Genomic DNA, 15,435 nt, shown 5'->3' with positions numbered 1-15,435 from the left:
TTTAAATATTAAACTTCCGAAGAAATCTCTTTCTTGTGCTATCCATGATTATTTGGTGAGTTTCCTCGCAAATATGCTTTTGGATTTCTATGATGGCTTTTGCAAAAAAAGGGGAAAAAGTTAGAATTACTGTGACTGTAAGTTTGTGATGCCAAGGTCCTTGCCCTTTGGGTTAACTTGCCAATTTGGCATGGGCCTCAAGTAACGAGCCCAAAAGTGGTGTAGAATCGCAGCCGTTTAAAGCGAACCCTAAAACATGACTACGCCGTTAGATGAAAGCATAACCTTGAACCCAACACCATATATACCCAGCCCACACTCCTCTGCAAAACCCTAGGCACAAATCAGATTTAATACTTTCCGCCTATACGCATCCAAAAAAAATGGCGACTCAATTGAGCAAGAAGAGAAAGGTAACTGAAAACGATTATATTATTATCACACTCACGCAAACACGGCAAATACGATTATATTGTATTCACTGTGCGTTTATAAGTGATTGCAGTTCGTCGCTGACGGAGTTTTTTTCGCCGAATTGAACGAAGTGTTGACAAGAGAGCTAGCTGAGGATGGATACTCCGGTGTGGAGGTTAGGGTTACGCCGATGCGCACTGAGATTATCATCCGCGCTACTCGCACTCAAAATGTTCTAGGTATTGTTATTTTTCGTTCGTTGATTAATTTGGTGTTTGTTTAGTAATTGTTGATTGATATGGTGTTTGTTCAGTAATTGTTGATTGAGTTGTGATACACATTGTAGGAGAGAAAGGAAGGAGAATCAGGGAGCTCACTTCTGTTGTACAGAAGAGGTTTAAGTTTCCTGAGAATAGCGTTGAGCTTTACGCTGAGAAGGTTAATAACAGGGGTCTCTGTGCTATTGCTCAGGCTGAGTCTCTCCGATACAAGCTTCTCGGAGGACTTGCTGTCCGCAGGTAAATTATTTTTGTGTTTATGTTGATTTTTGCCGTTTATATGCTATGTTTCATCACATTGTGTCATTGTCACCTACAAAGCAATTTGGAACCTTTATTTACCAAATTTGTGTCGGAAGGTGACAACATTAATGTTATTCCTCTTTGCCATGACACTCTTGAAATACAATAATTGCTCTAGCAATTGTAGAGAGGGTTATTGCAGCGGGATCTACACTATTATTACATGAATCATCTTGATCTCTTTGCTTGAATATGTTCATTCATTATAACAGATACATATGAATTTGATTTATTTTGATATTCACCCCAATGAACTTGCTTTATCTTATATTTACCTTCTGTTAGTAATTTGCAATGATCAAGTCGAGCAATTGCTGCATTAAAAATTCTCAAAGGTTTTGTTTAAGATCTTCTAATCACAAATACTGCAAACTTAAACCATAATACATCGATTTGTGTGTGACAGAAAGAAAAACAAAGAAGTTTAACACATATATACAACAGCATTATGTGCTGAGCTTTGTCACCTACAAAGCAAATTGGAATAGTTTGGTACCAACTTTGTGTCGGAAGGTGACAACAATAACCTAATTCCTCCTCCTACGAGCCAATTAAAAATACATTGCTTCCTTGTGTAGTGACTGTAGAGTTGGTTATGGAGGGGCAATTTACATTTTTTTACCCGCTGCTCTTTGTCTATTTGAGTTGTTAAGCTGTTTCTGGAGTGCTTCATCCTTGGAATTTATACCATGCCATCTATAAAGCAGATTGCTTATATCTTTACCTGATTTTTGTTGCAAGATGGCTATAGACAATGCCATCCCATGACTTTTTGGATGGTCTGCTTCTTTGCTTACTAAATTATGCTTGGATTTGTTTTGTTTTTAAGATACATATGAGAATGTAAGGTTGAGGATATGAGTGTTGTATATATAATTTCCTTGTTGACATGATTGTATTGAATTACATCTCTGATGGTGATATAGATTTTTTATAAATCTTGCTATAATAGACATCTTAATTGTTATGTCCTGACTGAATTGTAAAGACCTGGAGTGCTGCATCATTGACCCTTGCACCCTGTCATCTATAAAGCAGACTGGTTATTTCTAGGCCTGGGTTTCTTTTGATTGGGCAGTTTGTTTTAGAATATGTGTTATTTCTTATTGAGATGTCTCATAAAAGAGCCTGTTATGTGCCATGAGTTTTATGCAGATCTTTTGATGTCGAGTTTTTTGACCTGTCATAATCGGTTCAGTTTTGATTGTTATTTAGTTGAATGTCATTTGGCCTGTAACTAAATAGGAATCAACTTATTTCAGGGCCTGTTATGGTGTCCTGAGATTTATCATGGAGAGTGGAGCAAAGGGTTGTGAGGTGTGTATCTGTAATTGACATGTTCCTGATTCCCTGCCTCGTAATATTATCTCTTTGATTGTGTTCATTTATAAGGTTTCTATTGCTTTACTAGGTCATTGTTAGTGGGAAGCTGAGGGCTCAGCGTGCTAAGTCCATGAAGTTCAAGGATGGTTACATGATCTCTTCCGGTCAGCCAGTGAAGGAGTACATTGACTCAGCTGTGAGACACGTACTTCTAAGACAGGTCTGTCTTGCAAAGCTTATTTGTTCTCTTTTGCAAAAATCTATTGAAGTGGCATACCAGTGTCAAGTGCCCCTTTGATAACTTGGTCTGTTTGTAACAATTATCTTCTTTCTGATGATTGTTATGGATGTTTAATGAAGGGAGTCCTCGGTATCAAGGTCAAGATAATGCTTGCCTGGGATCCCAAAGGAAAGCAGGGTCCAATGACTCCTCTTCCCGACCTTGTGACTATTCATCCACCAAAAGAGGAAGAAGAATATCGTCAACCTATTGCTACTGCGGTGCTGCCCACAGCTGACATAGATCTGGGACCTTCACCCATTCCCGGGCAGATCCCAGTAGTTTAAAATTTTGATTATCAAAGTTGTGAACCATGATATAATTTGAGCAGATTCTAGTGTTCTTTGAGCTGTTATTTATTAGTTTGTGGGAATGTTTGATATCTCATACTGTTATTTTATACACAACTTTTATTCTCCAGGTCCCCTGCATGTTTTTTGACTTGCTATTTTTTATTTGGGTCCTGGTCCCTGACAACTGGTTGTTAGGGACAGGTTATTTAACACACACTTCCAGGGGCGTCGGATCTATATTTCAAGGGTACGGAAAATTATAGCGGATACTTAAAAAAACAAGTTTCAATCCAGATCTTTGAAATACAGATCTGATGGTAATGGAGCTGTGTTCGATAAAGCCACCTCATTTGTACCAAAACCCTTTTTATTTATAAAGAAGTTTTAATATGGAAATATCTTTGTTACATTATGCACAGGAATATGCATAGGTGAGTAGTGTTTCCTTTGGAAAGTTAAAATGACCCCCATTTAAATTGAAAATTGAAATAACAGTAGATGTTTATGTATGGGTGTGCCATACATATCTTTCACAGAAATATTCTTTAAACGTTGGCCTAAAAAAGTCATAGAGCAGGAGAAAAAAGTATAAATCTTCGCGCGCGCACTTAAGCCCTACTCGGGCACACACACATACTTGAACACTAATCGCACGCTCTCGTGAAATTAGGATCAGCCAGAGCATCTCCAACAGAGAGTCTCTAGGCAGAAAAAAAGGTCCTAGGGTCTCCAAGCAGTAAAAAAGTCCTGGAAATAAAGTTTCCAAAGATCTATTCTCTCTTCTGGAGCATCCTCATCCACATGGCTCTCAACTTATTTTTTATAATAAAATATTAATTTTCTTCTACCTGTCTATCATTTTTTCTTCGTTTTGAGTTCATATATTAATAAATGTAAAATAAAGGAGTAAAACTATTGTGAGAGTTGTAGTTCCCATTCGTATATGTGAACTTATTAAGAGTCAAGCCATGAACAACATAATCCTACAAGAAGATGTTTCTTTAGTCAGTGATGCAAAGCTGTGTCTGGTGGGACGCTTTCTTACGAAAGGAGTAATCGATTTTCAGGCGATGCAACAAACATTAGCAGCGTTATGGAGACCAGGGAAGGGCGTACACATCAGAGAATTGGATGTTAATCTGTTCCAATTCCAGTTCTATCATGAACTCGATATAAAAAGGGTGATTGAAGGTAGTCCTTGGAGTTTCAACAGGAAGGTACTCATCATCTCACGGATGCAGCAAGGAATCAATCCCAAGTGTATCCCCCTAAACAGTATTGATCTATGGGTTCAAATTCACGACCTCCAGCCAGGGCTTATGTCAGAGAAAATAATTACAGAAGTGGGAAATGAAATTGGTAAGTATGTATGTTCATGTCCAACAAATTTCAAAGGAGTATGGAGGGAGTATATGCGAATTCGAGTTACAATGGACTTATCTAAACCTTTAAAACGCCGGATGAAGATTAGAAAGTCAGGGAAAGAATGGATTTGGATTACGTTTAGGTATGAAAACGTCCCTACCTTTTGTTTCATTTGCGGTTTATTGGGTCACTCTGAGAAGTTCTGTAATCAATTGTTTGAGAAACTAGAAAACGAAATTGTCAAGCCGTATGGCATATGGATGAGAGCTCCCTTGAAACGACAAACTAAGTTGATCGGAGCAAAGTGGCTGTGTAACGGAGGAGAGGATTTCCAGGCGTATGCGGACGCAGGGGAAAGTTCCAAACAACAGAATCCCGTAAAATTGGCTGATGGAGTAATTCAGGGAGCTAAAATCTCGGAAGTCAATGAAGACATAAATGAAACTGAAAGAATCCTGGATAAGATGAAAGATACTGGAGATAATTCAGCAACTTCAAATTCAAATCCATTGGGTGGTGTAGATAAAGGCGGGAAGGTGGTGTAGATTGATTAATGAAATCATTCTCTTTCTGGCAAAAAAAAAAAAACAAACTCTCAGATATGCTCTTAAGATCATTTAGAACAGTCCATTAAATCATTATTTACGAAATAATAATATATATAACCTATGTTAATACATCAAATATCGTCGCAATTCCGCCGCTACATAGTGGAGTAATAATTTTTCACCTATTTTGAACGTAAAGTTAAGATCTTGTTTCAAAAGAGATGCTCTTAACGATCCAATTTTCTATCATTTCTAACTCCTTCCTGTAAGTGTTATTTTCTATATATATGGTGGCATCATCATCTGTATAACCCATTTGCAGAAGCTCTATCTCGAAAGAGGCCATTGTGGTAAGTGGCTAATTCAAGGCGGGCGTGGACTTCAGAAGTAGTGCCTTGAAAATTAATGTGTTGTGCTGTTCTGCTTAAAAGTACTCCCTCGTCCCCCTCATTTGTTTACATCGGAGACGGGAGCTTGACACGCATTCTAACGCTCTCCTAAAATGTAGTTTGACAAATTATTTTGAAAGATACTGGAGATAATTCAGCAACTTCAAATTCAAATCCATTGGGTGGTGTAGATAAAGGCGGGAAGGTGGTGTAGATTGATTAATGAAATCATTCTCTTTCTGGCAAAAAAAAAAAAACAAACTCTCAGATATGCTCTTAAGATCATTTAGAACAGTCCATTAAATCATTATTTACGAAATAATAATATATATAACCTATGTTAATACATCAAATATCGTCGCAATTCCGCCGCTACATAGTGGAGTAATAATTTTTCACCTATTTTGAACGTAAAGTTAAGATCTTGTTTCAAAAGAGATGCTCTTAACGATCCAATTTTCTATCATTTCTAACTCCTTCCTGTAAGTGTTATTTTCTATATATATGGTGGCATCATCATCTGTATAACCCATTTGCAGAAGCTCTATCTCGAAAGAGGCCATTGTGGTAAGTGGCTAATTCAAGGCGGGCGTGGACTTCAGAAGTAGTGCCTTGAAAATTAATGTGTTGTGCTGTTCTGCTTAAAAGTACTCCCTCGTCCCCCTCATTTGTTTACATCGGAGACGGGAGCTTGACACGCATTCTAACGCTCTCCTAAAATGTAGTTTGACAAATTATTTTGAAAGATACTGGAGATAATTCAGCAACTTCAAATTCAAATCCATTGGGTGGTGTAGATAAAGGCGGGAAGGTGGTGTAGATTGATTAATGAAATCATTCTCTTTCTGGCAAAAAAAAAAAAAACAAACTCTCAGATATGCTCTTAAGATCATTTAGAACAGTCCATTAAATCATTATTTACGAAATAATAATATATATAACCTATGTTAATACATCAAATATCGTCGCAATTCCGCCGCTACATAGTGGAGTAATAATTTTTCACCTATTTTGAACGTAAAGTTAAGATCTTGTTTCAAAAGAGATGCTCTTAACGATCCAATTTTCTATCATTTCTAACTCCTTCCTGTAAGTGTTATTTTCTATATATATGGTGGCATCATCATCTGTATAACCCATTTGCAGAAGCTCTATCTCGAAAGAGGCCATTGTGGTAAGTGGCTAATTCAAGGCGGGCGTGGACTTCAGAAGTAGTGCCTTGAAAATTAATGTGTTGTGCTGTTCTGCTTAAAAGTACTCCCTCGTCCCCCTCATTTGTTTACATCGGAGACGGGAGCTTGACACGCATTCTAACGCTCTCCTAAAATGTAGTTTGACAAATTATTTTGAACTTTTTTTTCTTCTAAATAGAAATTTGATGTTTAAATTTTTATACAAAAAAAGAAAATTTCAAAAATAAGTTATAGAACTATGTTTTATATGCGCTTTAAAATGCGTGTCGAGCAGTGTGAAAAAACTGTAAAGAAATGAGAGGGGCAGAGGGAGTATTATTGTAAAACATTGCACATTGGCACATTGCAGAACATGTGATATCTGATCAGTTGATAATACTCCGTTAAGTAATAATATATGAATAGTGATAACAAGAAGTTATATTTATCTATTCAATGGCTGAACCCTTCTCATTATTGAGAAGCAAAAAGAGAAGATTTGCAAATTCCCATGGTTTATAATATCTTTCATACTATGATTTCCCCTGTATCGCAAGACTTATTCTCATCGTTGGCCTGGATCTGCCAAACCTTTCATCTTTTCTTCCCTCCAAGCCACTTTAAAATGACTATAGTCTAAAACAATGTTTAGAGCAGATAAATTTAATTTACGCACAGCTTGTAACTTATAATTACACAGATTTTTATATAAAGTAGAATAAATATATAGTCTTAAATTTTAAACAACTAACTTGAATATATGATAACCCCCTGTTAGTTATCTCTGGAAACATACAATCGGAATGCATGACTTTTCTCCAACCCAGGAGTATAAGAGGTGTCCCAAAATCAGCTGGTGGATATCTACGGTAAAAGTGTTAAAAGATTAAATTCACGTTCCAAATTCCATGAACATTCGCCGTGTTGGTTGATATTTAAGATGTACTCCAGGAAGTATCCATTATATGTTATCAAAGATATGGTGGCTCTGAAACAACAGAAAAGTATGATTACATATATTTAAATTCATCAAGTAAAAATAACCCATTCATAACCTATATGGCATTTAACAGGGGTTTAACAATAAATATGGATTAAACATACATGATTTTATGTAAAATTCATCATGCAATATATATCTCTATATATATATAAGATTCTATTTTGGATTCTATGATGACTCTTTGCGAGATTCTATAACATTTGATTTTTATGATTTGGATGATATTCGATATGTTAGGCTTAATTGTTGTTTGACTTTATGATTCTAATCTTAACATATCATGTTCTAAGAAAAAATAAAGCATTATGATAGTTTTTTTTTGTTGTTCTTTCTTTTGTTCTTTCTTTAAAGTGTTCTTTCTGTTTATAAATAACAACTAAAATGCCCACAAGACAATGGTAAGAAGCTACATAAGACACTTATGAGTCATATTTATTAAAGCCATAGACCTCTTACTGAGATTCAAATTGCAATAAAAAAAGTGTCAATACAATAAAATGAACATGAAGTCGGAGAGAAATGCCAAAAAATGAACATATGGCACAAAAACACGAAGAGCTGACCAGAATGTCAACTTAAGTTACCTACAAACCGAGGCTCCGGATGGACTCCTGTCTGCAACTTTCTCTACCTTCCGAATAACTGCATAACTGTGACACAAATGCGTGAATCCTCAATACTTATGTAATACACAAAGATAACAAACACGCGAACAATATAATTCCAATCTGTAATCTTCACCATAAGAACAGTAATTTAATAATTATTACTATTATGAATTTGGTGCAGTCGAGGATAATATCCTTAAATATTTAACACTATGGTAAATGAAATAAATTCATCATTATCACAATTCTTAGAGTATAGGTTACCATAATGAAATCAATTATTTGATTTAAAATAGTATGTCAAGTTAAGTGCGACTCCTATATCAGGATTCATTTTTTAAATAGAATTACTTGTGGGGCTGATGCAGGAACAGAGGAGCTAGAATAGAGTAAACAAAATACACACACACACACAACTTAAGTGCGACTCCTATATCAGGATTCATTTTTTAAATAGAATTACTTGTGGGGTTGATGCAGGAACTAGGAGCTAGAATAGAGTAAACAAAACACACACACACACACACACCCGATTACTCAATTACCGCAATCATAAATCAACTAAGTAGTATTTGGTGTTTCTTCAAAAAATTCCTTTTTACCTTCTAATTCCAGCTGGAACAGCATTGTGAAGAATACGATGATGAGCTGGGTCTAGTGAATCGCTGACAGAGTGAGGTAGGAACGACCCGAGAAAGCTATTTGATCTTCTGCTTCTGATAAAAATTGAAATTGAACTTTCAGAGAAGTATAAATACTTGTACCTTAGAATCTATCAGATGAGCTGCAGGTGTAAGCTAAAGCCTAAAGGTGGTTATAACTAAGCATCCTTATAGTAGTTCCTGGTTACGTTAAAGTTCCACGAGCGAACAACCACGATCTAGAACAAAGGAATTACACTACACAATATTTAAAGACAGATCTGAGAAATCATAAAGAGAGCAGCATGAGACTGATCACATACTGATTAATATGTCAATTATAATTGCTATGGTGCAGACGTGATTGCCTATAATAGTGAGAGGTATTACATCCAACTTGGGACATTATCATTTATAAAAATCTGCTATAAGGGATATTGGAATATAGAGGCATCACCTTTGATTTATAGCTAATCCAAGCGAGAAAACATGCAGGGAACCTGAAGAACTCGTGGCTGCAAGTATGTCTGGAAGTTCCGTGGCTGGACCAAATGATAAGGAAAATATAGTTGATGGGTATGTACCCCTTCGGAAGCTATAAGACTGCTAAATAAAAATAGTTGGGAATCATGCAAGAATAAATATAAAGAATCTCTATCTGACAACTAAAAATATTACGAGGTTACGATCGAACAAACACACACACAGACGATGGTACTCCTATATAGTAACTGATTTAATGCAAGTGAACACTAGCGAGGCTGGGGAATGAATGCAGTACACCACTTCTGTGTTACACTTTAATTGAAACTAATCCAGTGATCTTTTGTGTGGTTTACAAAGTAAATTATCCTTGGCCTTGCATGCTTAAGTAGCTGTAAATTCTATAGCTGTAGATTCATGTCTGAATGAAACAAACTGGAGGGATCACCTTAGTAGCTTCTGCAATGAGATGAACTCTAATAATGGTCCCCTGTTCAGATGCAGTTGCTATGTACATTCCATTTGAAGAGAGAGCTAATGCAGACAATGGCGAGTTGTGAGCATCTATCTGTGTGCCCAATCAAGTAAAGAGATTTTAGCATTGGTCTGAGGAGATATTTTAACTGATAAAGATACACAAACTCATGGACATCTATCTAGGGACATAATTATGAAGCACAACCTCACAGTGTGACTGGAGGTCCATGACATTGTAAACTAACACAGATCCTTTTGTTGCATTTGCAGGAAGAGCCAAGAAGCAGCCATCCAAACTAGGTGAAAAAGCAGAAAGTCCTGCAAACAAACAATTTGTAGTAACAACAGACTTTAGTACAACTTAGGACCAGTAAATCGACCACAACTTTGTGTAATTTACTGGCAAAAGTATCTCATATTGTATTATACTGTTACTATCATTAAATAAGCAAATTTTACATGCTTTCATGTCGTTTATTAGCACATGCTAACATGAATGTCAGTGTAAGGTAACACAGGAATACAGAATAAAACTAAAGGGAAACTGGGTACTGGCCAGCTGTTGTATATTTTACGTTCCAGCAAAAGCTTGGCTTGATATACAGCTATACAATCATATTATTTTATTTGTAATGATGCTGACATAAATAAAGGATTCCAGCAGAATACATGGTCTGGAAATCCATCATAAGAGGTAGATCACTAAGAAGAATGAGAATATTGTTTTTCTAATTTCATGAAATTCTGCAAATTGTTTGTTCAATCAAGGTCTCCTTTAAAATATCTTTATTACATATTCATCGACATTCATTTATTCTTTTGAGCTATGTACTGAGACTTATACATGCTCACTGATCAGTGAGTTTATGTTTGCTAATCTTTGAGTGGTTGATCAGATTTTATATATTTACATGTTTGATGATTATCTCGCGTCCTTTCTCTATTGCCTCAAAACCACTGTGAGTAAGCTTAGATTTTGGAACAGAAAATAATTCTATTAACGGGATCACACATAAACAATATATCAAGTTTTAAGGGGCTTATCCACTTGTGAGTGAATCCTTTGGAGAGTTTAAAGATATGACTAAGTGGCTTTATGTTATTATTGTGAATTATAAAATAGTACACACAGAGAAAGAGAAAAATATAATAGATCAGTCCAGTAAAGAGTCCCTACACTACACATTATGCATACAATCAAGTAAACTGTAAACCAAGTTACCTTTAAAATTTGGTACCGTGTCAATTGTGTCCAAGATAGCTAGACTGTTTATGTCATATATGTACGTGTTCTCCTGTAGAACTACAATTAGCCTGCATGCATCATCAGCATATACATATATTAAATATTTGAAATTGACTAAATCTTTTTCGTCTAGAAGGTCTAGAGTGCTTACTGAACACATTCCATATTTTAATGGAAAATGTGGATTAGCACTCTAAGATTGCAGAAATATAACGGATTAGGATCTAATGTCAAAAAGCTGCATTAGAGCCCTGCTATTCCTTTTATTTTGATGTTAATGCCAACAAACTGCACTATGGGAAAGTTTGTTTGTTGAAGTTTTTGGTAGAGCATCAAACCAAGAATCATGCATAACACGATTAGTGTGAAGGCATATAACATACATTTAGTAGCATGGTAAGCTATACTAGATGATGAGCCACACATTAGCACTATCTGAATCAGAAGCATGGTAACATTTGCCAAGTATTAATTTGAACTTGTATATGGAGAGAAAGAAGAAGCACGCAATGCATACAAAAAAAAATTGATAAGCAAGACCCAAAGTATGGAACTTCAAATGATCACGACCCTCAAATCCAACGTATATTAGCTACACTGTTGATATTTTTGATAGTTCCTTAAATACGAGTGTATGCCATAATGTATATAATAATCTAAACCTCATCATGATCAGCAAACCAAACAGTTAATTGTATTGATGTTGATGGTGCAAATATACAAATTATTACCTTTTTCTATTTAAATGAACGGAAACAATTGAAGTTAAAAAATTTAGTTCTCGGAGTGCCATTCCAGTGGTAGTATTAAACAAACATAAACGACGTGGCGATAAAGAGGGCTGCAAGGTTCAAATTACAGAAGAATTAGTAACGAAGGAAAAGTGTACAGTTACAGCACAAGGTTAATTTTTATAAACTCGGAGTATAAAAGTAGCATACTTGTTCTCCAGCTCCAACAATAGCAAGAAAATCTGAGCTGAAAAGCATCTCAACAATTATAAAGGCCCCAACAGCTGAAACACATACAACAAAATGTATTCACTCTTAATTTTTTTACCAAAGCCATGTAGTAATTATAAAATCAATATTATACACAGTAATCTGCCAAATAAACACAGTCAGAAAACATCTCATTTATCAAATTTAAAATTAACAACATATATGATTGCACTCCATAAAGAACACCCATATATAAACACTTCATTTTTCATATAAAGACGATTTGTAAGATTAAAATCACTTTTTCCAACAACAATTAAGCTTAACATATCGAATCTAACATTGAATCTCATCTAAGTTTATTATAGTAAAATATTACAGAATCTTGCATAGAAACAACATAGAATCTAATATACATATTCCTGAATAATGAAATTTAGAAATCATATTACCTTTAATTCAAATTTGTTGTTAAGTCCTTGCTAGATTATATTATTATTCACAATGAAAACTTAACTAATTTACAACTAGAACATAAATGAAATTTTAGGTTAGATTCTACAGTAGTTCTTGTATAAAGAGTGTTCTTTGCGGAGCAATGGCACAAACCTATAATTTACAAATTTTTATAAAATCAAGCTTGATTTGTAATTGCTGCCTTGAGTCTTTTACAAAGAAATTTTGATAGTAAACAAGTATATTTAATGCTCAAACAAATAATTTGAACCTCTTTCATAAAGGAGGCGCCCTGTATTAGCATCAAATAATCTGAAGCCATCCCTCGTTCCAATTGCAAAGCAGCTGAATAAAAATCAAAGCTTTGTTAATCTTTTCATCTCATACATAGTAAAATTAACAAGAGGGTTACAATTTTAAAAAACAGAAACACCCAACTCAACTCCAAATTAAAATCTGTCAAAGAGAAATAGAAAAGTGATTTATTACCTGTTATCTTGATTGAAGGAAGCGCAGAGAATTGGGTTAGAAGTTGAAGAATTTGCCATGGTTGAATTGAAAGCAACCCACCGTCAAATATACTGTAAATATATATAAATATATATTTTCTAGTTTGTATGTATACTGGAGTAAGGGGATGACAGAAGGACAAAGAAAGACACGAGAAAGCTTTTGGGGATTTAAGTTCTGCTATTTTACTTTGTGTTTTGAAAACGATGATACTATTATAAACTGTCACTGCCAGAGAATAAATAAACTAGAACCCGTCAAGGCCAAATAAACTGCCAAATTTTTGCGACAAATACAGGGTTTTACTAATTCGAATCCACTCCAACAACAAATTAGTGTTGGAGTAGAATAAAAATACAAAAGTTTAACAAAAAATTAATACCATGAAATAATAGTTCTACGAGTTTTTAATTTTTGAAATTTCCGAAAAACCAACAACACATGTTAAAATTGCGGGAAAAGGATAAAAATATAAATATCATGAAATAAAGATAAAATATTGATAACAGTGTTATAAAAAGTGGGAATCGGATTTAGGTCTCGTTTGGTACGCTGCAACCCAACACAGTAACTTGCACTTCCATGGAACTCATCTAGATTACAGTGTTTGGTTATACAAACCCATACTTCCCAAGTATCTCAAGTTACGACAAAACATCGTAACCTAGTTACATTGCTCAAATGTGGTTTTTCTGAGTTACCGCGTGAACGCACAATATTTGTAATATATTTTTCAAACTTTCCCTATTTATAATATAATTATTATATATAAATTATTGTTTTGATATAATATTACCTGTTTATATACATTGATCTTTTTCTTTGAAATTTTATATACATTGATCTTAGTTTACTTTTAACTTAATATTTTATATATGTTGCAATTACTTCCAATACTAATTGTTATAATAATTTTATTTCACAATTTTTGTATGTCATATTTATAAAATCATGTTTACATAATTTTAGTTTGTACTTCTTTTAATATAATTATAACTAATTATATTTAATAAGTTGTTTTTGATGATATACATAAATACAATTTTAATTTTATAATATTACTAATATATTTATATTTATTTATATTTTTATATAATTAATTTATTTAATTATAAAATTTAAAATGTTATTTATATATTTAATATATTAGCTTATTTAAATAATTTTTTTATTTATTTATAGATATCAATATATACTATTTTTCTTTTAACGTTATATTAAAATTTATATAACTTTAATTAATATTATATATCAAATAATTTTTATTTTATATGTTTGTGCAAATTTATTAATTTAATATCACATAAATAATCATAATTTACATAGCTGCGTACATATATAAATCAAAGATACCAAACACAGTTTTTAAAGTTACACATTAACTGCAAGCGGTAACCTAGTTCCAGGTAAGTTCCGGTTACTGTGTAACTCTGAGTCCTGCTGACCAAACGAGGCCTTAATCAGTGAAGTCACGGAACAGGGATTAATCAGTGATTAATTGAATTGATCGGAGATTAATCGGATTAATCAGTGATTAATCGGAGATTTAATCAGTTCGGCGAGCTACGGAATATGGATTAATCGGTGACTAATCGTGATTAATCACCGACTTTTAGCACAGAGATTGGTAATAGCAAAAAGTTAGAACGACAGTGTTTTATTAAAAACAACAACTATGATTATTATAGTGAAGTTTTGTGGAGTATTTATATTATTTAGAGTATTGGAGATGAAAAGATGATTTATCAAGATTAAAATAAAGTTAAATCAAGATTTATCACATCCGGTAATTTTCTATATATTTTTCATCGTCTCCGTCTCACCCACTCTATTCGTTTCAGCCATACCACCATCACTCTTCACCTTTACCATCATCATTCGCATGAGAAAATGTCTTGCACTCTCATCCACATCCATGTTAATAACATATATATCAAAATTATTGTTTGTTCTCAAATTCTAGTTAAATTCATACCTTGTTTTAAACAAATATATTTAGTTAATGATTTTTAATATAATAATATATGATTGGTGGATATACAAGAGATTGTTGATCTTGCTTAATGTCTTGCGCAAAAGAAAACTTTGTTGAAAGCGATAATCAAAAAGAACGAACTATATACCGGAAATAAAATGTTCTCTACACTCATCTTCATCCCCGTCGTTAAGGATGAAAATATCCAAGAAAGAAAATAGTATATTATGCATTATCAAAAAATCATCTCGTACATTGTTCTACATTATCCCGCTGGCTCAATACGTAATTGGTGTAAGATACAAGTTAAATCATTCTCTAATACCTTTCATTTGATTTAAAAAGTAAAATAAAATGGATTATCAGATCAAAAGTAAATGAATAATGTAAGATCTTCAAGTATTTGATTAATTCAGGGTCTCCATTGAATTTTACTCGTTTATTATAGTTATCATCAAAAGCCTCCACTATTCTCCACAAAACTACATTTTTTAATACACTTACTTTACTTCATTAACATGATCCGATAATTTTAATATATTTTATAAATTTATTTGACTGTGATGACAATTAGAATATAAAATAATTATTAGAACCCAATATTTATTGAAATTGGTTTTTCTTCTCTAATAACACTAACAATAATATGATTTTTTTTAATAGTTAGGAGGGATCGAAATCTAATTATTTTATATTTAAAAAATATTTAATTCGAAAATTTGCGCCTAGC

At 33.7% G+C, this 15,435-nt stretch overlaps 3 protein-coding genes across 4 annotated transcripts; 2 read left to right on the top strand and 1 right to left on the bottom strand.

Moving 5' to 3' along the window:
* Positions 1-256: 256 nt before the first annotated feature.
* On the top strand, positions 257-3,018 carry LOC108193228 (small ribosomal subunit protein uS3y). The gene is made up of 6 exons (XM_017359805.2): positions 257-413; positions 506-653; positions 761-932; positions 2,258-2,312; positions 2,407-2,538; positions 2,679-3,018. Exons 1-6 carry the CDS (start codon positions 384-386, stop codon positions 2,883-2,885), a joined length of 744 nt encoding a protein of 247 aa, XP_017215294.1. The 5' UTR covers positions 257-383; the 3' UTR covers positions 2,886-3,018.
* A 747-nt stretch (positions 3,019-3,765) lies between these two features.
* On the top strand, positions 3,766-4,823 carry LOC108194750 (uncharacterized). Its single transcript, XM_017361689.2, has one exon. It carries the CDS (start codon positions 3,860-3,862, stop codon positions 4,799-4,801), a length of 942 nt encoding a protein of 313 aa, XP_017217178.1. The 5' UTR covers positions 3,766-3,859; the 3' UTR covers positions 4,802-4,823.
* Positions 4,824-7,092: 2,269 nt separating this feature from the next.
* On the bottom strand, positions 7,093-12,941 carry LOC108193911 (autophagy-related protein 18b). 2 transcript variants are annotated; one of them, XM_017360762.2, is made up of 11 exons: positions 12,710-12,941; positions 12,492-12,565; positions 11,765-11,838; positions 11,555-11,664; positions 10,800-10,891; positions 9,783-9,895; positions 9,549-9,668; positions 9,075-9,220; positions 8,579-8,692; positions 7,953-8,018; positions 7,093-7,353 (listed from the first exon to the last, which is right to left on the bottom strand). In XM_017360762.2, exons 1-11 carry the CDS (start codon positions 12,766-12,768, stop codon positions 7,230-7,232), a joined length of 1,092 nt encoding a protein of 363 aa, XP_017216251.1. In that variant the 5' UTR covers positions 12,769-12,941; the 3' UTR covers positions 7,093-7,229. The 2 variants fall into 2 exon arrangements, with proteins under 2 accessions (XP_017216251.1, XP_017216250.1); XM_017360761.2 differs by having other exon boundaries at positions 9,075-9,223; positions 12,710-12,911.
* Between the last annotated feature and the right edge of the window lie 2,494 nt (positions 12,942-15,435).

Source organism: Daucus carota, chromosome 7 (genome assembly GCF_001625215.2).
Source record: "Daucus carota subsp. sativus chromosome 7, DH1 v3.0, whole genome shotgun sequence".
Taxonomy (NCBI): Eukaryota; Viridiplantae; Streptophyta; class Magnoliopsida; order Apiales; family Apiaceae; genus Daucus; species Daucus carota.
Note: the sequence above shows the minus strand (reverse complement) of the source record. Positions and strands in the feature narration are given on the sequence as shown.